General features: G+C 30.5%; 3 protein-coding genes across 5 annotated transcripts; all 3 read left to right on the top strand.

Moving 5' to 3' along the window:
• The first annotated feature begins 4,858 nt into the window (after positions 1-4,858).
• LOC124913633 (translocon-associated protein subunit alpha-like) lies at positions 4,859-8,368 on the top strand. Its single transcript, XM_047454039.1, has 8 exons — positions 4,859-5,016; positions 5,648-5,809; positions 5,900-5,950; positions 6,197-6,282; positions 6,923-7,000; positions 7,110-7,313; positions 7,824-7,895; positions 8,037-8,368. Exons 1-8 carry the CDS (start codon positions 4,956-4,958, stop codon positions 8,079-8,081), a joined length of 759 nt encoding a protein of 252 aa, XP_047309995.1. The 5' UTR covers positions 4,859-4,955; the 3' UTR covers positions 8,082-8,368.
• Positions 8,369-9,787: 1,419 nt separating this feature from the next.
• Positions 9,788-11,317, top strand: LOC124913632 (proline-rich protein 4-like). 3 transcript variants are annotated; one of them, XM_047454037.1, is made up of 3 exons: positions 9,788-10,016; positions 10,092-10,801; positions 10,868-11,317. In XM_047454037.1, exons 1-3 carry the CDS (start codon positions 9,842-9,844, stop codon positions 11,069-11,071), a joined length of 1,089 nt encoding a protein of 362 aa, XP_047309993.1. In that variant the 5' UTR covers positions 9,788-9,841; the 3' UTR covers positions 11,072-11,317. The 3 variants fall into 3 exon arrangements, with proteins under 3 accessions (XP_047309993.1, XP_047309994.1, XP_047309992.1); XM_047454038.1 differs by having other exon boundaries at positions 10,092-10,655; positions 10,761-11,317; XM_047454036.1 differs by having other exon boundaries at positions 9,789-10,016; positions 10,092-11,317.
• An 8,948-nt stretch (positions 11,318-20,265) lies between these two features.
• Positions 20,266-21,076, top strand: LOC124914466 (peptidyl-prolyl cis-trans isomerase-like). Its single transcript, XM_047455022.1, has one exon. The coding sequence runs from the start codon at positions 20,322-20,324 to the stop codon at positions 20,838-20,840; it is 519 nt and encodes a 172-aa protein (XP_047310978.1). The 5' UTR covers positions 20,266-20,321; the 3' UTR covers positions 20,841-21,076.
• The last annotated feature ends 236 nt before the right edge of the window (positions 21,077-21,312 follow it).

The following is a 21,312-nucleotide window of genomic DNA, read 5'->3' on the forward strand; positions in this document are numbered from 1 at the left end:
AACTCATACTGATCAAGCTGATCATCAATTCAAACATGGTTCATACTGATCAAGCTGATCATAATTCAAACATGGTTGAACATTATTACAGATCAAGAACAAGGACAGAAGACAATTCCTTCATCAACGGTTTCTTCATCAATCCTCTTCATCAACGGTTTCTTCATCAATCCTCTTCTTTACCCAGTTCTGTTAGTATTACGCTAGTAGAAAAATGACCATTAGTAAGGGCGAAAGTTGTCACCGAAAGGCTCAATAACCTTCTGTAACGGCTTTAATCGTCGTTACCATTCGTTATAGAAAGAAGCGTTACTGATACTATTCTAGTATAGTAATGGCTATCGAAAACCGTTACTGATATTAATATCAGTAACGGCTAAACAACCGTTACTGATATTAGCATCAGTAAGGGCTTTGCCAAAAGTAAAGTCGTTACTGATGTGATATTAGTAATGGTTTTTTTGTGTAAAACTGTTACTGATATGATATTAGTAACGATTTTCTTATGTGTAAAACCGTTACTGATATGATATTAGTAACGGTTTTCTTATGTGTAAAACCGTTACTGATATGATATTAGTAACGGTTTTCTTATGTGTAAAATCGTTACTGATATGATATTAGTAACGGTTTTCTTATGTGTAAAACCGTTACTAATATGATATTAGTAACGGTTTTCTTATGTGTAAAACTATTACTGATATACTATTAATAACGGTTTCTTCAAGCTTAATATTGTTACTAAAAAATATAATCATTTTTTTTTTGTTTTTTTTATATTTCTTATTTTGTACCTATATAAACAATAATAAACCAAAACCATGAATATATACCAAAAACCACAATCATCAATAAACCATAATCATCCATCCAAAAACCATAATCATAAATCCACAATCATCAATTCAAATAAACCATAAACTAACTAGAATTCAAAAACCACATATCAATCCCTCAAGTGGGAGGGGCATTTGAAGTGGGATCATCTCTAGTAGGAGGGGCAGGGGGACGTGGAGGGCGAGAGGTACTGGGATACATGGATAATATGAAGGTCATCTGCTCCCTCATCTCGATCATATCATCTCGTAGTTGATCACGCTCTTGCATTGATCATTGTCTCTCCCTCTTTGTGCTTCCTCACGCTCCCTTAGTGATTCCTCATGCTCCTTTAGTGCTTCCTCACGCTCTCTCCGTGACTGAAGTCTCTCAGCATCACGCTCCTCTCGCATTTTTCGCATATCCTCTTGTAAAGCTCGGTTTTGATCAAGGATATGTTGCGTGTCACTACGCGGAGTGCTAGAACACCCACGAGCATCTACTCTAAAAGATGTAGGTGTGACACCTAATTCCATACCCATGACTCGCCCATGTCCCTAAGACCCGAACGCATACTCAGCCAATTGCAGGTCATTCCTACTCGGGTCTTCTTCTATAGCGTTCACAAGGTAGTCTACAAACACAAATTACATTTGATTATAGACAACATAAAATAAATGAAACTAATAAACACGACTTACCATGTTTTCTTGAATAATAGGGGGACCTCCGGATTTGGATCTTGTAGAGTTGGTTTCTTTGTATGAGTGTGGAGAAATAAGTCAGCAAAATTAGGCGAGGTATCGGTAGTCTTCTCCTATACAAATTTAATAATTGATAAAAATGTAATTACATTAGAAACTTCGTATTCAATGATAAAATGCACTTGTCTCTCGACTTGCGAAAATGAGATGTTGCCCGCATGATTTTTGTACACAACATGCGACATATTATTCGCATTGACATTACTTGTTTTCTGTAAATAAAAAAGATTTGTGTTTAATGAATGATTAATGTAAGAGCTCTTTAAAAAAAATAAACTTACCCTAAACTCCGGAGTGAAAAAGCGACGATCAAGAATATAATATCAATCACTTAGGGCGATCTCCGGAGGGGGATTTACCCTAATCGCTGCCCCGTTACCTTCACGAGCTCTAACATACAATGTTTTCCATTGACATCTCCATTTATCCCATAATTTGTTTGCGTGATGTAGACCTTGGCGGCGATAGTTGTTGATGTCCTCCCCCACAGCATCAAAAGGATCCTGAAAAGTCAACATTGAAATACAATTATATATTGTGATTAATACATCAAAACCAATAACTTACCGTGATAGTCATCTATATGTAATCTAGTTGTGTGGAGCTCAGGTCCGACCAACGCAAGGTCCTGTGAAGTAGTGCATTGGAGTCTCGAATGACACTCCCTGTGAAATTAAAGGTGAAGGCATATTAGTAACGGTTTTGGGCATAACCGTTATTGATACTCTTAATTTGAAAAAAGATAAAAAAAAACAACAACAACAACTCATATCAGTAACACTTATTCTTATGCCCGTTACTAAATATTCATATCGGTAACGGTTGTATATAGTCGTTACTGATATATTCATAACAGTTATATGTGTTTCATATAATCGTTACTAGTAAAAATTATCAGTAAGGGCGCTATAATTTTCGTTACCAAAGCTTCTTTTTCTACTCGGGTTAGGAGTGATCATAACCTTACTTCTTCAATGGTATGTTTCTTTCGAGGAAACAGTTGAAGCAACCGAAGAAGGCATAGGTTGGATTCTTTTCACTACTCCTGTGGTCTTGCTTTTGTTGGCTTGATGGTTTCTGAACTATGAAGATTTGTACCAATGGATCTTCAGCCCATCACCTTATGAAAGGTGTAGAAGGGCACAATATTGACAACATGATTATGAGGGAAGTTCTCTTTGGGGAGTTGCAGCTCTAATATTACTATTGCTTTTGTTCTTGCTCTTGCAATTCCAATCTAGCTTTCTAGAAGGCTAGTTCATTTGATGATCATCAGTTTTTTGGATTTTTTTTACCTTTGAATAATGATCGAGTCTTTCTTGAGAGTATCATGTGATATATAGTTATAGTAGTATACTAGCAATATGTTTATGAAATATAGGTTGAATACAAATATTTTTATATATATATTTTTAGAGTAATTATGTAAAAAATTATTATCTACAAATTCAAAAAGTTTAAAGTTGATTCTCATTCAAATGACTTAAATTGGAGTGAGTCTGTTTAACTTTTCAAACTCAAATGTAGAAAAAACTCGCATATTATATCTCTTCACAGAGATTAATTGGAGTATATTGTTAAACAAGTGGTGTTAAAAAAATATTTTGAATATAAATAGTCAAAATAGCCCATGACAATGAAATTAGAGAAAAAATTTGTAATATATAATTCAACATTTAAAAAAAAAAACAAAAAGCTTCCAAATGAGTTTTAATATTTGGTTTAAAAGAATTTGATAATATTTTTGTGTACTTTTTATAATTAATATTTTGACATTTGTCTGTTAATTTTTAAATTTAATTGATTTAAAATATTAACAATTTTTTGTTTTAAATTTTAAATTATTATATATTTTTTTTTATAAAAACTCGTTCTCAACCCATGACCAATATGACTCGAAGCTTCCTTCATAACTCCTTGAACTTCCTCGTAGTGTCTCCCTTCCATGCCTCATTTCATAGGGAACCTCAAACCTTTGACGATCCATAACTAAAATTCTAGGGACATCATAAATAAATAGTACCAGCGACTCTTACTTTGTTAACTTCGCATATGGACTCTATATTCTGATGGGCGTCAACCATAAGTTTGATTACATCGCGTTCAGTTCGAGCTAGGCGATGAAAATTTTGATAAACAATAGTACGAACTCTTGTTCTTTTACCTTCTTTCATGCGAAAGTTGACCAACTTCTGATCAATTGTTTTTGCTCACAATCCGAGCCTCTCATATAACTAATCATTTCTGAGCAATTGGAAGCCGCTTTCGATGACGACAACGCTTACTAACAGGGATTCTAGATCATAGACTACCCCTTATAAAAATATTTTTAGCCGAGGTTGGTCCGGCCTTCGCATAATCGTAACAATAAAATATTAGCAGGTTCAAATGATAAGTTAATATTTGAAAATCTACAATTTTAATATATATTTATTTCATCATTATAATTTTGTTGATTATTGGACTCACAAATATATATTTTTCAGTAAATAAAACATGTAACCTTATGACCTTTTAAGTCCTCTTTCTATCCTATGTTCACCTTGGTGGTATTATATTGTTCTACAAATTAATTTGATTTGTTTGTATAATTTTTATTTTTTTGGAATGTTGATAGATTTTACTCTTTTTTTCTTTTTTTTAATTATCAAAATTTTGTTTGATAACATCTTTAAAGAGTACTATGTTATTAAATATTTCTTGAGTTAAATGGTAGGTGTTAAACTTTATGAAATATTTTAAGAATTAACTTATTATTTTGTATATAGAGTTAAATAAATTTTGAGTACTTATTAAAATTTGTAACTTTTTTAATATTATATAATTAAATGAATCTATTATTCTTTATAATATGCCATAAATAATTTAAATAAGAATACATGAATAATTTATATTTTGTAATATAACATAAATAATTTAAATATTCTTATAAGAGAATAATTAATAATACACTTTATAATAATTAAAAAATAAATGTATTTTACATATTCAATAAAAATGAGAAAAAAAAAATAGTAAATCTTATGTTATACAATTATTTTTTATGGGTAGATTAGTTTAAAATATAAATAAAAAATGATCATTTTTATGAATTATTTTTTTATTTGTTATAATGTAATAAAAACTCATTATCAAATTATAATCAAATATACTTTGATTAAAATAGTTTCATAAAATGAATATCCATATTAGTAATCTATGTTTACCCTAATAGAGATTTCATCCGGTTTTTGTTTAACGGACCCAAAGATTTGACCTTTGATTGCAGAGATCGTTTCTTCATAATCTAGAGCCGCCGGTGGAGTAGCCAAGACCCTTAAGCTGATTCGGATCATCCTCTCTCTTGCTTCGCTCTTCTGACGCTTTCACTTGAAAATGATGACGAGGGGTTTCTACATTATAGCTTTTCTCATGCTTTCATGTCCTTTCCTCCAAGGTTTGCATCATTCATCTAATTGCATAATCGCGAGTCCTGCATTTCTCTTTTCTCTTAAAAATCTGGATAGATATCTCAACTGGTTTCAAATTCAGATCATTTACAAGTCTCACATTTTCATTTCTATCTGATTTTCTCCAGATTTGTGAATATTTTGTCATGGGTTGGTTTGATACGTTGATCAGAATTCGATCATTCAAAAACATGAATTTTCTGTACTTTCTTACCTTAGAGAAATGGGTTGTCTGATCACTTGGAATCAATCTTTGTAGCTGCTTGCTGAATTGAAAGCCTGGATTTTTGTTGGACTATTAGACTGATCTTTTGTTGTTGCTTGTTAGTTTCAGATTGGCTTATCTGGGTCGAACGTGTTGAATTTCAAATTGAATAACTGAAAAAGTGCTGTATTTTTTTTTGTTTAAGAACTCATGTTCATAGCTTTGCTACAAGTTCTCTGTAATCTTTCTCTCTGTTGATTGAAAGATCACTATTTTTCTGTTGTTGAGTTAAAATGCATCATTTTATTTTAAGAAATGGCAAAATTAGCCTTGATGGACAATAGTTGACTTGCTGATTGCTATTAGTAGATGATGAATTATCATACTTATGCGGTGGTATTTTCTTTTTCTAGTTGCTAGATGCCAGGTGGACTCAGATGAAGCAGAAAAAAGCTCCATGGAAGGAAGTGATCTAGGAATTGTTAGGGAAGATGTTCATAATTTCGATGATGGTGATTTAAGTTCGGCTCATGACGTGGACACAATATCCATTTTCCCCAAGAATCCTTCAAAATGTAAGGGCTCTGTAACATAGTGCATTTTTTTGTTTACTTTTGCTTTTCAACTCCATCTTGGTTGAAACTAGCTTTTTTCCGTTTATGCAGTGGTAATTGCAGGGGAAGAGACTGAACTGTTGGTTGGCATGAAAAATGATGGTAATATCTCAAAAAAGTTTGGCAGCTTGTTTCGTAACTATTCTGTTGATTTTTTCAATCTTTTTTCGTTGTTAGATCTTTGATTTCCTTAAGCCATTACAATTGTTTGTTTGGGTATTTTTTATTGGATTTTAACTTTCCATTTATTTGTTTTTCTATTTTCTGACATCAACTTTAGCTCTTTTTTCCTAGTGGTGCTGAATGCTTGGTGGACTAACATGTCTTTCTATTCTGGGTGGGAAACAGGTGAATCTCGTATCAATATAATTGCAATCAAGGCTAGTGTTCATCTTCCCGATCACCATTTTTTGGTTCAAAATCTTTCCACACAGGTGAGAATCTCTTATTGTTTATCCTGCCATGGCATGTAAAAAAAACAACACTCTCATACTTTGGGTCAGTGTTCATTTGGAATATATAAGTACACTTCCTCTTATTTGTGAGACTTTTATATATTTTAATTTTAGAAACCAAAGATTTCATTAAACCTCGGTAAATGTGAAAGTCATATCGACCATGTGAAAACCAAATAAGAGTATATATGAGATTGATTTTGTTAAAAGAATACGTGACTTTAAAAGAAAGGTTTTGTATACCCTACTTGTTTCAAACAGTATGTTTCAAGAATATTGTATCTCCTTAACTGATTGACTCAATGAATCTTAATTTCCGAAGATATATTATTCATTTATGATTTCCTTTTTTATTCTTTTAGCTCCTTCAATAATAAAATGCCTTTTCATAAAATTTATATATTTACCGTCTTCTCACCTGATCCATTAACATTTGTTGAATGATCAATGTGGTGTCTCATGTGTTGTTTTGGGTGTTTTCTGAAAAATATATTGTTTGTCTCATTTATTATGCTTTTTGTATATGGGCAAGACTGTATATTAGTCGTATTTTTCTTGGGTGCATTATTTCCTATTGGTGTCGACAAGTTGGCTAAATGCTTTTTATTTTGTGTCATAGGCTTTCAACAATGCATCAGTTCCTCCTTCAGCTCAGGCAGCTTTTCCTTATATATTTGCTGTGAGCAAATTCTTGCAGGTACATGTACTTGTGAAATTCTTGAACCAGGAATAAATTTCTTCAATATAGTCTCATAAGAATTCGTAGTTATATTAATATTTGAATATCTGAATTTTTCTTTGAACAGGCTGGAACATTTGATCTTGTTGGCATCATCATTTATGAGATAGATCAGAACCCGTATCAGAGCACATTTTACAATGGAACCATAGAAGTTTCTGAGGCTAGTGGTTTCATCACTATTGAGTCTGTACTCCTGGTTTCCTTTGGAGTTGCACTTCTTGGGATTTTTGGATTGTGGATCCGCAATCAAATACAAAATCTATCAAAGGTAATTTAATCTCGTTTAGTATTCAAATCACTTTTTGGTAAAGTTTGTGCATATGTAAATTTTTCGTCTGATTTTTGTACATGCTGAAATGACTAGGGCATGAATGATTGGGTTTGGACGATTATGTACTTTTTTAGGTGCCAAAGAGAAGTATTACAAAATATGTGTTTTTGTGTCATCATTCCTAGAAGATAAAATCTAAACCTAGTTGCTAGCAAATGAAAACGTGTTAGAAAAAGCTGCACCACATTGAGAAATAAAACGTGTGAATTAATGAAAAATAAACCTTGTTGCAACCACATTTATTTTATCAAAGAAAAATTATCTTTTACATCTGAAATATGGTGATTTCTCAATTTGATCGAGATACAAAAAACAAGGATTAAATCCCACATTGCAAATGAGCTCAAATTCTGCAATTAGATTATCAAGGCCTCCAATCCAATTGTTCAGTAGATCATTTATTTGAATCTTAATACATATCCTGTTGCTTTGTTTTTTACTATACAGAAAACCAAAAGGTCACCCAAAGTGGAACTTGGAACCAGGACGACAGACTCTTCCATGGATGAATGGCTTCAGGTATGTGTTGTTTCAGATGAATCCTGAAAAAGATAGAAAATATAACTCTGCAATATAAAAGAGAAAATCCAACCCTTTTATTTTGCACCTAATTGTGTTAAGAAGATCTTTTGAACATGTCCTGATTTGTCATTTTGTCAGGGAACTGCATATTCTCAGTCACTGTCCAAATCTAAAAAGAAGTAAATGGGATGCTCTCAGCTACAAAGAAACCAGAGCATCAAACAAACACTAGGAGATGAAGATAGCCCAAAGCTGAAAAAAACTTAATTGACAAGTAAACCAGGAAAACAAATATTGCTTACTGTAGTAAAACCAGAAAGATACATTTAATTCATTTTCGCCAATAAATGAGTTTTTTTAAGTGCAAGCTAAGCTAAAGCAGACAGTGGTTGATTAGAAGTTTCTTTTATTTCGAAAATTTGTTTTTAGCATTTCATTTGGTGACGATGAATCTTGAGGAAGTTTGAATATCTGAATTCTGACCACACAATCTACTAATGTTATATCAAATCAATTGATCCTTTGAATATGAACCAGTTGTAATTCTGGATATGGGCCAACATCATTAACTTCTTTGTTTATGTTTCCATTCTTGATGAGGAATATGTACATATTTTAGAATGTCAGTTTCAAATTAAAAAATGCCAACCAATTAAATCATCCACTGCAATAAAGGTAAATCTTAATGCTCAAACCTAACAAAAAATTTATACTCTTCTGTCATCTCATCTCCATTTGGGTAGTTGGCAATATTAGATGTTGCAAATGACTCCACCTACACTCCAACAAAGCATTATAACAAGCTTATTTAATGCTCTTTTTCTTTTAAATCTCTACTTGTATTACCATCTACCTGTTCTGTCATCTTTCTTCTAGCTGGCTTGAAAATTGCAGATAGACATTGTGGTCCTGTTAATATTTGTCGTGGATTCGATCAACTAATCTTTGTTCAAAGACAGTATCATTGTCCTAATCACTACCTTCCCAACTAATCTTTGTTCAAAGACAGTATCATTGTCCTAATCACTACCTCACCTAATAACATAATCAATTTTGCAAATCTGCAATCTATGTTTGTTATAGACTTACATATTTTTCAGTTTTTTACTTGTAATCATTTTATGCTTAGGTTTAAAGTTGAGCAACTCTTCGAGCTAGTGTTTGTGCATAACCAAGCATTCATGTAAAGACTTGATTCTCGTGCAGCTTTTGTGAGGATGACCCAATTGCCCTTTACAGTTTCCAACTGTAACTGAACAACATTCAAGTACCTGACCGTTGTCAGATTTATCAGTAAAAAGTACACTTCACATTCTTTAGGACATAGGCTAAGGGCATTTGTCTCTGAACCTAGTTTTCTGTACTTTTTGCTCAGAACTGATCAGAATAAAGATGGGACACTAAAGATTCACCAGCATTGCTGCCGGTATTGCTAATCTCACTCTCTGAAGGGCTTTTCAAGAAAATTCTTTTTTTGGAAAAAACTGTTTGATAAGGGATATGAGATTGATAATATGTTTTTTTGTGTGTAATGTCCAATATGCCCTTGAATTGTATGTTAAAAGACAAGACTTGATGATTTAGAAATTATATATAAAACAATAAGAAGGGTATTTTAGTTTATGATTTAAACGATTTGATTGATGAAAATAATCATTCATCAAACAATCTCATGATGTTACCTACCTCTTGATTCTCTTTATGGGATTTTCACTAATTTGTTCTTTAACCCTAATAAGAGGTAGTCTCAAAATGGGTCCCAAACTTCATGTGATAGTCTTAATTGCTCTGTCGGTTAGCCTCACAAATAGTTGCTTGTGTCTAAATTTATTGTTTTTTTTTTTGGGAATTAAAAATTTATTGTTATATAACACTGTAGTAGTGGTAGTAGTATTGTACAGTTCATATTTGCAATAGTGATCAATAGGGAAACTTTTTTCCCCATGATGGAAGGCCCTATGGGAAGAGTAGTTCTTTTGAACTTTCTCTTATTTCTGTTTGCTTCAACAACAACAATCTGTCAAGCAAAAAACAAGATTACACATTTCGAAGTGATTGGCAATGGAGAATGCGCAGATTGTGCAGAAAACAACATCCATACCGTTGAATCCTTTGCAGGTAAGTAACCAAATTTCTTCAATTTGTTAAAATGTACATCAGTTTCTTGAACTTGAATTTGAATTTTATGGGTAGGGCTTCATGTTACCATTGAATGCTTGTCTGGGAAGGGAGAAACGAAAAGAAAAGGAGTCGGAAAGCTTGACAAAGAAGGGAAGTTCAAAGTTACAATTCTCGACAATGAAGGACTAAAGGAGGGTGAGGAATGCTACGCTCGGCTCCAAAGTGCGTCGAAAAAGCTATGCCCGACCCATAATGAACTCAAGTCTTCGAAGATTGTATTCAAACAGGAATCAAATGGAAAACAAGTTTTCAGCACTTTTGGGAAACTTCGATTTTCAACAACCACATGTGTATCTGCTTTCTGGTGGCCACCTTATTATTACCATCCACTTCCAAAACTCCCACCTTTGCCTGCATGGAAGAAACCATTTCCACCTTTCCCTTCTTTCCCTCCTAAAGTTTACCCTCCAATTTACTTTCCTCCTAAAGTTTACCCTCCAGTTTACTTTCCTCCTAAATACACTAAGCCTCTTCCACCTCCCGTCCCTGTTTATGAAAAACCATTGCCACCTCCTGTCCCTGTTTACGAACCACCCGTTCCAGTTTACAAACCAAAGCCACCTGCCCCTGTTCCAGTTTACAAACCAAAGCCACCTGCCCCTGTTCCAGTTCCAGTTTACAAACCAAAGCCACCTTCCCCTGTTCCAGTTTACAAACCAAAGCCACCAGCCCCGGTTCCAGTTTACAAACCAAAGCCACCTGCACCTGTTCCAGTTCCAGTTTACAAACCAAAGCCACCAGCCCCGGTTCCAGTTTACAAGCCAAAGCCACCTGCCCCGGTTCCGGAATACAAACCAAAGCCACCTGCCCCAGTTCCGGAATACAAACCAAAGCCACCGGTTCCAGTTTACGAGCCAAAGCCAATTCCTCCGTCGATTCCAATTTACAAGAAACCATGCCCACCAATTATTATCCCTTCAATTCCACCAAAGTATTTTAACCATCCCAAGTACCCATTGCCACCATACCCTCCTTATGCATCTCATCCTTAAAAAAATAATAATTATTCTCATTATGATGTGATTGTTTCAAGTCTTCAAATGCATTAATAAGGTCTCCTAGCTCAACAACCATAAACATATTTGTGAGATAGAGAGGTGGTGATATTAATTATATATGGAAATTATATTATTTAATTATTGCTTGGGTTGTTATTTTAATTTTGAGTGATAGCTGTAATTGTTTGTGAGGTTGTGAGTTTCTGTAAATTTTTATTATTGGTTGTTTTTATTATATCATTGTAGCATTCTTCATTTATTTAATAATATGTCAACTATTTTTTTAAAGTTAAGTTTGTATTAATAATGGTCATAAAACAGAGAAGGGAGAAGAATAAGAAAAATATTCAGAACAATTGTAGACATAAGAATAATTAAAAAAATTCTGCATTTGGTGATGAGTACATGCATCTCATCCATGTTTTATGCTGAAACCACAAAAATTGGACACAATTTGAACTTGGCGCTAAGTATGCTTGAGAAATGGGATCAAAAGCCAACATCCTATCTTCAAGACCCAAAACATTTTCAAACATTACTTCAATTTCAGTTTCGCCCAAGTCACCCCGATAATAATCATCATTTTCAACGTAATTTGCCTTCATCTTTTCTCGGTCATCGTACATTAGGTGACATGCAAATTAATAAAAGAAGAACATGAATTATCATAAATTTCTTCATCAATATTGAGATTATCATGTTTTGTATCATTAGTACGTGGAGTTTCCATTTCTTTTTCATAACGAAAGTCGTCGAGAGGAAGCTCGTCTTCCACTTTAGAACAATCGTCATCAAAAGAGATTTTGTTGTTTGGAGCCGAATGTGTCAATGAGGAAGACGTTAATTGTGACATATCTTTTACAATGTCATGTTGCTCGCCAACTTCCAATAACTCATCTAATTTCAATATCAAGTTTTTACAATCATTTTCTGATTTTTGCCTTGTCATTTCATCATCGACCTTATGTTTTTGTCTTTTAAGTTCATCAATGATCCTCCATGATATTAATAAGTCGGCTATATGTCGATGTTGTTCCGCGATCAACTCCCACGATTCTGTCCACACCTTTGTTTGCTTATGTTGTGGATTGTCCCTTACACGTAACATAAACTCGCGTCGCAATAGTCGTTTCAGCTCTCTCCACGTCAATCCCTTGCTGAGAGTTTTCATGACCACATGTTCCTTAAAACATTGTAGTGCATTTACCCTCAAGTGAGTTGTGGCAAGAGGCACCTCGTCTTCTTTGAGCGTACCTTGAATTCTAAAAAATATTTTTTCGTCATAAATCCAGTTTTTCAAAGAATTTGGGAAAATTCATTTTCAAATCGACAAAATTTTCCTTCTAAGACCCAGAATTCAATTCCTTATAATATAAGCCAAAACGATATAATCTAATTCAAACTGCAATCAAACAAGCCTTCTAGACAAGTTAAACAAGCCTTTTGTACATTAAACAACATAATCTCCCAGTATACTTTCTCTCTCCTCAGATATAATTAGCCTAGGTAAAGTTGAGATTACATAGTGACTTAAAATTTGTGATTGTACTGCTTTATTTAGTGGTGATCTAATACCTTCAAACAAACAGGCCTTACTAGATTCTTTTTTCTTCGTCAGTCTTCGACTTGATGAACGAAATCAAAATCATTCTTCTATCCGTCGCAAAATTGGAACCCGTCGGAATTATCACCGTCGTAATGGAGCTTCTTCGGTTTGTATCACTTCTGGTTGGCTTATCTCTACAATCTTAATTTACTTCTGGTTGGCTTATCTCTACAATCTTAATCTTGTTGTCACAATTCCTCGATTAAAACTTTAAAGTTAAAGCTGCTCGGAACAGAACAAAATTAATACTAGATATTCTAAATATGACGATTTCTTCTGCGACTCCTTCTGGGACTCCTTCTGCTAACTTCGTCTTCACTTCTTCTTTTTCAGATGAGTAATGAAGAATCAAATGGATGAGATAGAACCCTAACCGATAGGGAGAATACAATAGGGATGAGGGAGAGAAATTCTAACAAAAAATTTCAACTAAATCATTTCATAACCAACTATTACAACTAACTGTTTTATTTATACTATTATATTATAACTATCACTTTATTCTCGCCACTATATTTAACCATAATATTATTTTTCCTTGTATCACGAATCTCGATATTTGGATGGAAGCACATTAAACCTTCCGATTCACTGATTGCTTGCTACCGAATCGTTGCCATCCAAATCTCTACACAACTCTTTGCTATCCCTCTCTTTCAGCCGCCTATTCGATCACTTTCCTTTCTAGACTGCTGAACCATTTTGCATTAACAACATTGGGGTTTTCCTTTTCCTAATCTCGAACACTTTGTCTTCAAATTCGCTGGAGATGAATTTCGTCGCCTCTTAACTGCCATTTAGTCTCTTAACCTCCATTCGTTCTATATTTCTAGCATGATCAATATCTGCTAATTATTAATAAGGTAGCACATAATAAAGAAGAAAAGCACAAGGAAAGCGAAGAAGCGAGGAGAAGAAAAGAGAAAAAATTCTATAGAATTAATTAAAGGAGTATTAGTAACAACAATATTACAAATGCTCATTTACTGACTATAGTAACGGCTCTATGACAATGTCGTTACTGATGTTAAGGCAATTTCAGTAACGCTTTGAAAAGTCATTACATATACCACTTGTAAGAAAAATAAAAGTTACTAATATATTATCTGTAACGGTCATATAAAACCGTTACTGATGATACATATCAGTAACGACTATATGAAATCGTTACTGATATCTATTATCTGTAACAGTCTTATATGGTCGTTACTGATATTTGTTACAAAAGTTTATTTTTCTACTAGTGGTTTATATTAAGAGAGAGTACAATTAACTTGATATTGTTAGGTTTATGGTTGAATTTCTATTTCAGGTGAATTTTTTTTTCTTAGACCAAAATGAGATTCAAGTCATTTTGGGCATTTCATTGTTCAGTTTTATAAAATTTAGATTGAATTTTATATTCTAAGGTCTTTTAATTGTTTGACTCTCTAATATTAATTGCATCTCTTTGTAATTTTCTTGTCTTTGTAGCAATATTCATTTGACATACCAACTGAAACTTTTCATTTTGAGATTTGGAAAAAAAATTATTGTAGTATAAAGTCTTGTGTTATGTTAAGAATAAGGATTACATTTATATTTTAAAATGTGTTATTTTATTCTTACAAAAAATACTTAACTAAACAAATTATGATAGCTCAAATATTAAGAGTTAGGTTAAGACATCAATTACTGATTCTCTTTAAAAAAAATTTCTAAACTAAAGTATATTTTGATTATGAAGATTGTGTTAACCTTCTATTTTTTTTTTTAAAAATGTGAAAGATAAATTTTAAGGTATGTGGAATGTTCTTATGTATTTTTAATTGTTTCATTTTTATAACTATTTATGATTGAGATAATTTTATAAAATTTACTTTTTATTCATTTTCTTTTATCTTTATTTTATAATTACAATCGTGCAACGCATTGTATCTAGCTAGTATATAGTTATTCAAAATCTAACTTTTATATATATATATATATATATATATAAAATTATAAAATTATTTTAACAATCATAAGTGATCTAGCGGTTAAAATAGTGTTCAAATCCTTTTTAAAGAAATTATTATTATAAAATCTTCATTCATGGAGGGAATGTTGGCTTAGAGTAAAGAAAATATTGGTGAGAAAATCTAAGTGTTCCTCCACAGAGGGAATGTCGGCTTGAGTAATGAAAATATTTGTGATAAAACGTAAGGGTTTGTCCATGGAGAACATTGGTGATAAAACCTAAGGATTTGTCCATTGAGCAGTGTCGGACCTGAGATTTCGAGGCCTGAGACGAGCACAAAACTTGGTGCCCTCAAAACTTAATATTCATACATATATTTTTTATCGATTTAAATATAATAGTATTTGTAACATTAATTTTAGAAATAAAATATCATCAAAACAATATGTCATAAGTAAATACTAAAAAAACAAAGAAGATCCAAACAAAATATAAAATTAATGTTCCGAACCAGTACATAGTCACTTGAATATTACTCGTCTTACATTTTTTGAAGCGAAAATATTAATTAAGTTTGCATAATCAACTTTCTCAATAAATTTTTTCTCGATAGATAACATAGCTAACTCATTTAGTCTTTCTTGCGACATAGTTGATCGAAGATAAGTTTTAATCAACTTCAATTTGGAAAAACTCATTTCCGCAGATGCAACAGTAACTGGTATATTCAACAAAACTCGATATGCGATATAGGAATTTGGATAAAAATCATCCATTGTTTTCAAATAATTCAGCACATCAATCACTCTTTTTGCTTCTCCTAGTAATGAATGTCTTAACAACTTTAGTTCTAGAAATAAATTTGATCCATCAACATCGGAGTGCCCATCATGTGTTAAAGAATTTTGAAGATTGACACATGAGCTCAAGAGACTATCATCATCAATAGACTTCAACTTCTCCAAACTAAATAAAAACCCAAAGATTTCTCTGTGCTTTTGAAATTGCTCAAACCGAGTTTGAAATGAAGAAAGAGCTTGATCAATTATAAATAACAAGTAATTAACTCGAAAAGATTCTTTAGGAGATTGAGTTACCTCTTCACTGTTGATATCATCAAATTGTCTCTTTCTCCGAATTATGCGTTTTTCTCGGAAAATAGGTTCAATTCCCATTTCACTTGCAATATGTTCGGCTTCAACCAAGGCTTTATCAAATCCAGATTCTCTAAACTCTTGGAGAAAAGAAATAAGCCTCTTTAACTGTCTGATAGCAACATCAATATTCATTTTTTCTGATTGAAGAAAAGAATCGCACGATTGAAGTAAGATAGTGTTTTTTATTTTTATTTTTTTGGATACAAATTAAGTTAGGGTTTATCATTGATATAGATTATCAATTATTATTTATGGGCTTTTTAAAAATAAGTCCATTACCATATCATTATAATTTTATTTATTTTTTTGAAGATTTTGGTGCCCCAAAAATATTTGGGCTTGAGGCAATTGTCTCACTTATTACATAGTAGGTCTGGGCCCGCCATTGAGGGAATGTTGACTTAGAGTAAAGCAAACATTAGTGAGAAAAACTTTAAGAGTTTGTTCATTGAGGGAATGTCGGTTTAGAGTAAAGCAAACATTGGTGAGAAAACCTAAGGGTTTGTCCACGAAGGGTGATTCAAGGTTTAAGATCAAGCCAAAGGTGTAATCAAATGTTTAAAAATGCACCCTTAAAGACCACAAAGTTCGTCCACGGAGGGTGAGTCAAAGCCAAAAAGCGTAGTCGAATGCTTAAGTATGGTGGGAATTAATAATACATTTTTTTTCCTTTTTTATTACAATTATTAATTATTTTTATATATACATACAAAAATCCATAAAAATATAATAAATATTTGTTATTTTAATTTATAATGTTCCCATATATGTATACTTTAAAAGGTATATAAATTAGAAAAGAAATTTAAAAATATATCTATACATATATAATAATGTTTAACTATAAATTATTTTTTACAATGTCGGATTCTTTTATAAATTTTGCGGATTTTGGGCTCCGACTATATTTAACTATAAATTATTTTAAACTCACTATAGGGTTTGATTAGAGAGAGAATCTCCTTAATGATGGAGGTCCTTATCAGCGTCGTCTTCTGCCTTGAGCTTTTGATGAGGAGGATGAAGATGGTGTTGTCCTTTCTTGATATCGGCGCAACAACGGTAAATTGCGTCGATGTCTTCTAATTTAGTTTTCTTTTATACAAGTGACGATTAAACTTTTTTCTACTTTGAGACTGAAAACTTTCTTCTACTTTGAGTTTTCAGTCTTATGCTTTGAGCTTTCTGTTTAGTTTTGTTTTAGACATGTGACGATTAAACTGTTTTCTACTTTAAACTTTATGTTGTCTTTTTATTTGATCTTTTTGTAAAATGATTAAAATATGAAAAGCTTATAACTTTCTCTTTATTAATCACTAATTACTCAACCCATAAACATATTTTAGATGTCTATATATTGCTTTTTATATACAAATTCGAAACATGTTTTATATATTAAATTATTTTTTTATTATGGAGGAATATCAACTACAGACAATGTTGTTGAAGAGGTAATTTTCAATTTTTTTTTTATCAAATAAACTGTTTTTCTATTGTTATTTATTATTTTAATATCTTAATTAGGTTGTTAAAAATACAAACAAATTTTGAGATAGTCACTCAAAATGACGATTTACTAGAATAAAAAAGACATAAGATTTAGTTTATCTTTTTCATTCTACATTTTCAAATTTTATTTTATTCAAGTTGTATTTTATTAATTCAGCATGTTCTTTTTCTATAATATAAGATTGAATTAAAAATTTGTTTTTAATTAATGATAGTTCAATATTATCTTTTAATTCTTATATATGTTCTTTTAAAATTACAACATAGATCATGGTGGAGTAATTTTTATTTTATGTTCTATAGTATTGAATTAAATCAAACCCAATTAGTGGTGAAGGTTAAGAAAAACTAGAAATATTCTTTTTTTATTATAGTGTAAATTCTATAATATATCTTTTATTATTATTATTAAAATTTCTGTTTATATTTTCACTATATTTTTGGAGGAATATCAACTTCTTCGAACAATATTGTTGAAAAAGTAAATTTTCAATATTTTTTTATCAAATAAATTATTTTTCTATTAATATTTAATAATTTACTCTTAATTAGGCCATGAAAAATACAAACAAATTGAAGATGATCACCCTATTAAAAATATACGATTTAGTTCATCTTTTTCATTATACATTTTCTAATTTTTTTTTATGCAAGTTGTATTTTATTTATATAGATCATCACATGTCAACTTAATTCAATATTTATTATTTTTCTATAATATAAGATTAGACTTGAAATTTATTTTTAATTAATGATGGTTTATTATTGTCTTTTAATTCTTATATATATATATATATGTGGTCTTTTAAAATTACAACATAGATTATAGTGAATAATTTTTATTTTATCTACCATAATATTGAGTTAAATCAAACTAATGATACAATTAGTTATCAGTTCAAACAAACTAGAAATATTATTTTTTAATATAGTATAACTGTGTAAATTCTCTTGTATGTCTTTTATTATTATTATTATTATTATTAAAACTTATTATATATTTTTTTTGGTAATCTATATAAATATATATGATCTTAGTTTTTAGATTTCTTATGAATTATATTAGTACATATTTTCATGATATTATTCATATATATATATATATATATATATTTTTTTTTGTTATTTTTTTTTAATTATTTTTTATGATACTATTATTTATTTATATCCTTATCACTAATTAATTTTTAATTTATTTTAATAAAATTATAATAAATCAAACCAAATCAATTAATAAAATAAGAAAAAAATTAAAGAAAATGATTTAGTAAATCAACATTGACCATTATGTTGAATTATGTGAGACTTACGAGGAGCCTTTGGATAGACCAACTCCCAATGAAAAATATTTTAAATGAGGCCAAGGCACAACAACCCACTTTATTTATTTCATCTTTTCCAAGGCCCAGATTCTTGATTTTATTTATTTTTATGTTAAAGACATTGGTTCAACACAATCCGTGCAGTTTGAATATTTAATTACTTTTGTGATTTATTTTTATTAATATTAATAAGGCTATTTAAAAAACATATTTTTTCAATATACATCTATATTTTAATTAATAAATTTCTCTTAAAATATATTTGGATATAAATGTATAAAAAATAAAAAATCAAACTTAAATAGAGATAATTTTATAAAAATTAATAATCAAAATCTCCTTATATAAGTTTTAACCAAACTCGGTTTCACTAAAAATAATAAAATAAAAATAAATAAATAAATCATTTATTTTAAGAATTATTATTTTTTCATAAATAAAGAATTATATACTTTTTCTCTTTCTTTTTATATATATATATATATATATATATATATATATTAAATAAAAAAGTATACATATTCTTTTAAAATTATAATATATATATATATATATATATATATATATATATATATATATATATATATATATATAACAAACTAATAAATATATATTATTTTAAAAAGATATTAATAATTTAAAATTATTTTTTATAATAATTTGATAGTAAAAAATTAAAAAGAAAAAATAATTAAATATTTTTTTTATTAATAAAATATTAAAAAGAATTTTTTTTATTAAATATTTTATAATTACCTGTGCCATCTAAAATAAAAAGGAAATAAGAAAAAAGAAATGCTTATCTTATTATTTTTTAAGATCAAAATATTGAGATTATCATTTCTCTAATTATATATTATTAATCTTATTTATTATTATTTTCTATATATTATATTATATAATATATATATATATATTTATATAATATTCATATTTAATATTATATATTTAATTTGAATATATATTTTATTTTTTATAGTTTATAATTATTATATTTATTTTAATTTTGATTTCTCAAAGTTATAATTTTTGTTTGTTAAATTGGATGGGAAAGAGTTTAACACAATTTGTCAATTTAAATATTTAATTAATTTTATGATTTATTTATATTAATATTATTTAGGCTATTTAAAAACATATATTTTTTCTATACATTAAAATTAATAAATTTCTTTAAAATTATATTTGGATATAAATGTATAGAAAATTTTAAAATCAAACTAAAATAGAGATAATGTTATAAAAATTAAAAATTAAACTTTCCTTATCTAACTCTTAACCAAAACTCAATAACAGTTTCCACTAAATAATAAAATAAAATAATAATGTATTTTAAGAATTATTTTTTTTCCATATATGAAAAGATTAGATTTGATTTAATTCCAAATCTGTCTATCTATATAAAAAAAAATATTTTTTCAAAATTTTAAAAATCCTAATTAATGTAAAAGATTTTCTTTTAAATAAATGAAATGAACTCCATCAAATCCGACCGTTACTAGTAACTCGAGTTAGAGTATTAACCATGGTCTAAAAAGTTAACTAACCCTGGAATATTCCAACACATCTGACCGTACACGTGGATCTAGTTTCAATGGTTCAGATGCTCCTCTTGGTATCTATATAAACAAGCTATATCCTTGCGTTATATCTACGCCGCGTTTTATCTCATCTCATTTACCTATATTCACTACTTCTTACATCTGAGAAAATGCCAAACCCTAAGGTTTTCTTCGATATGTCGATCGGCGGCGTTAAGGCCGGCCGCATCGTGATGGAGCTTTACGCCGATACCACTCCTCGCACTGCCGAGAACTTCCGTGCTCTATGCACAGGTGAGAAGGGAGTCGGCAAGTCTGGTAAGCCACTCCATTTCAAGGGATCCTCATTCCACCGTGTTATCCCTGGATTCATGTGTCAGGGAGGTGATTTCACTGCCGGAAACGGTACTGGAGGTGAATCGATCTACGGATCTAAGTTTGCTGATGAGAACTTCATCAAGAAGCACACCGGTCCAGGTGTGTTGTCCATGGCGAACGCTGGACCTGGAACCAATGGATCGCAGTTCTTCCTCTGTACTGCTAAGACTGAATGGCTTGATGGAAAGCATGTTGTGTTTGGTCATGTTGTTGAGGGATTAGATGTTGTGAAAGCGGTGGAGAAGGTTGGATCGAGCGGTGGAAGGACCTCGAAGCCGGTGGTCATAGTTGATTGTGGTCAGGTTGCTTAGATTGAAGATCTGGAAATCTGTGAATGTTGACTTGTCAACAACTATCTGATTTTACTTCTATGTTTGAGTCTTTTGTTTTTGTCTGGTTATGTGTTTTCTATCATATCATATGAACTTCTTTAGTCTTGATGTTTCTGGAGTTGTATGGTGATTTGCAATCTTGTCTATGGATTGCTTATCTCATGAATGAACTATTTTAATCTACCTTCGAATAAGAGTTTTAGCAGGTTTCTCTCCTTTGTTGTTTTGTGTTTCAAATTCTTAATCTTTTCAAATATGTTTCAATTAACCATTGATGATTCTTCTTCTGCAAATGGGTTATAAAAATCTCATGATGAATCTAAAGAAATATCTAGTCTTTATGTTTATTGTTCATAAGCTGGTCAATCAACATAAGTTAAAATGGGGATTTTAGATGCTTTGAATATTCTCTTTCTTAGTTTTTCTTCTTGTATTTAAGCAAATCTGGACT

This window comes from Impatiens glandulifera, chromosome 9 (genome assembly GCF_907164915.1).
Source record: "Impatiens glandulifera chromosome 9, dImpGla2.1, whole genome shotgun sequence".
Classification (NCBI taxonomy): domain Eukaryota; kingdom Viridiplantae; phylum Streptophyta; class Magnoliopsida; order Ericales; family Balsaminaceae; genus Impatiens; species Impatiens glandulifera.

Bases quoted from the DNA above. Each gene is read 5' to 3' on its own strand.
- LOC124913633 (XM_047454039.1), top strand. From the start codon at position 4,956: ATGATGACGAGGGGTTTCTACATTATAGCTTTTCTCATGCTTTCATGT. The intron at 5,810-5,899 runs GTAAGGGCTCTG...CCGTTTATGCAG, and splicing joins CCCCAAGAATCCTTCAAAAT to TGGTAATTGCAGGGGAAGAG. The intron at 7,001-7,109 runs GTACATGTACTT...TTCTTTGAACAG, and splicing joins CTGTGAGCAAATTCTTGCAG to GCTGGAACATTTGATCTTGT.
- LOC124913632 (XM_047454036.1), top strand. From the start codon at position 9,842: ATGATGGAAGGCCCTATGGGAAGAGTAGTTCTTTTGAACTTTCTCTTA. The intron at 10,017-10,091 runs GTAAGTAACCAA...TTTTATGGGTAG, and splicing joins TACCGTTGAATCCTTTGCAG to GGCTTCATGTTACCATTGAA.
- LOC124914466 (XM_047455022.1), top strand. From the start codon at position 20,322: ATGCCAAACCCTAAGGTTTTCTTCGATATGTCGATCGGCGGCGTTAAG.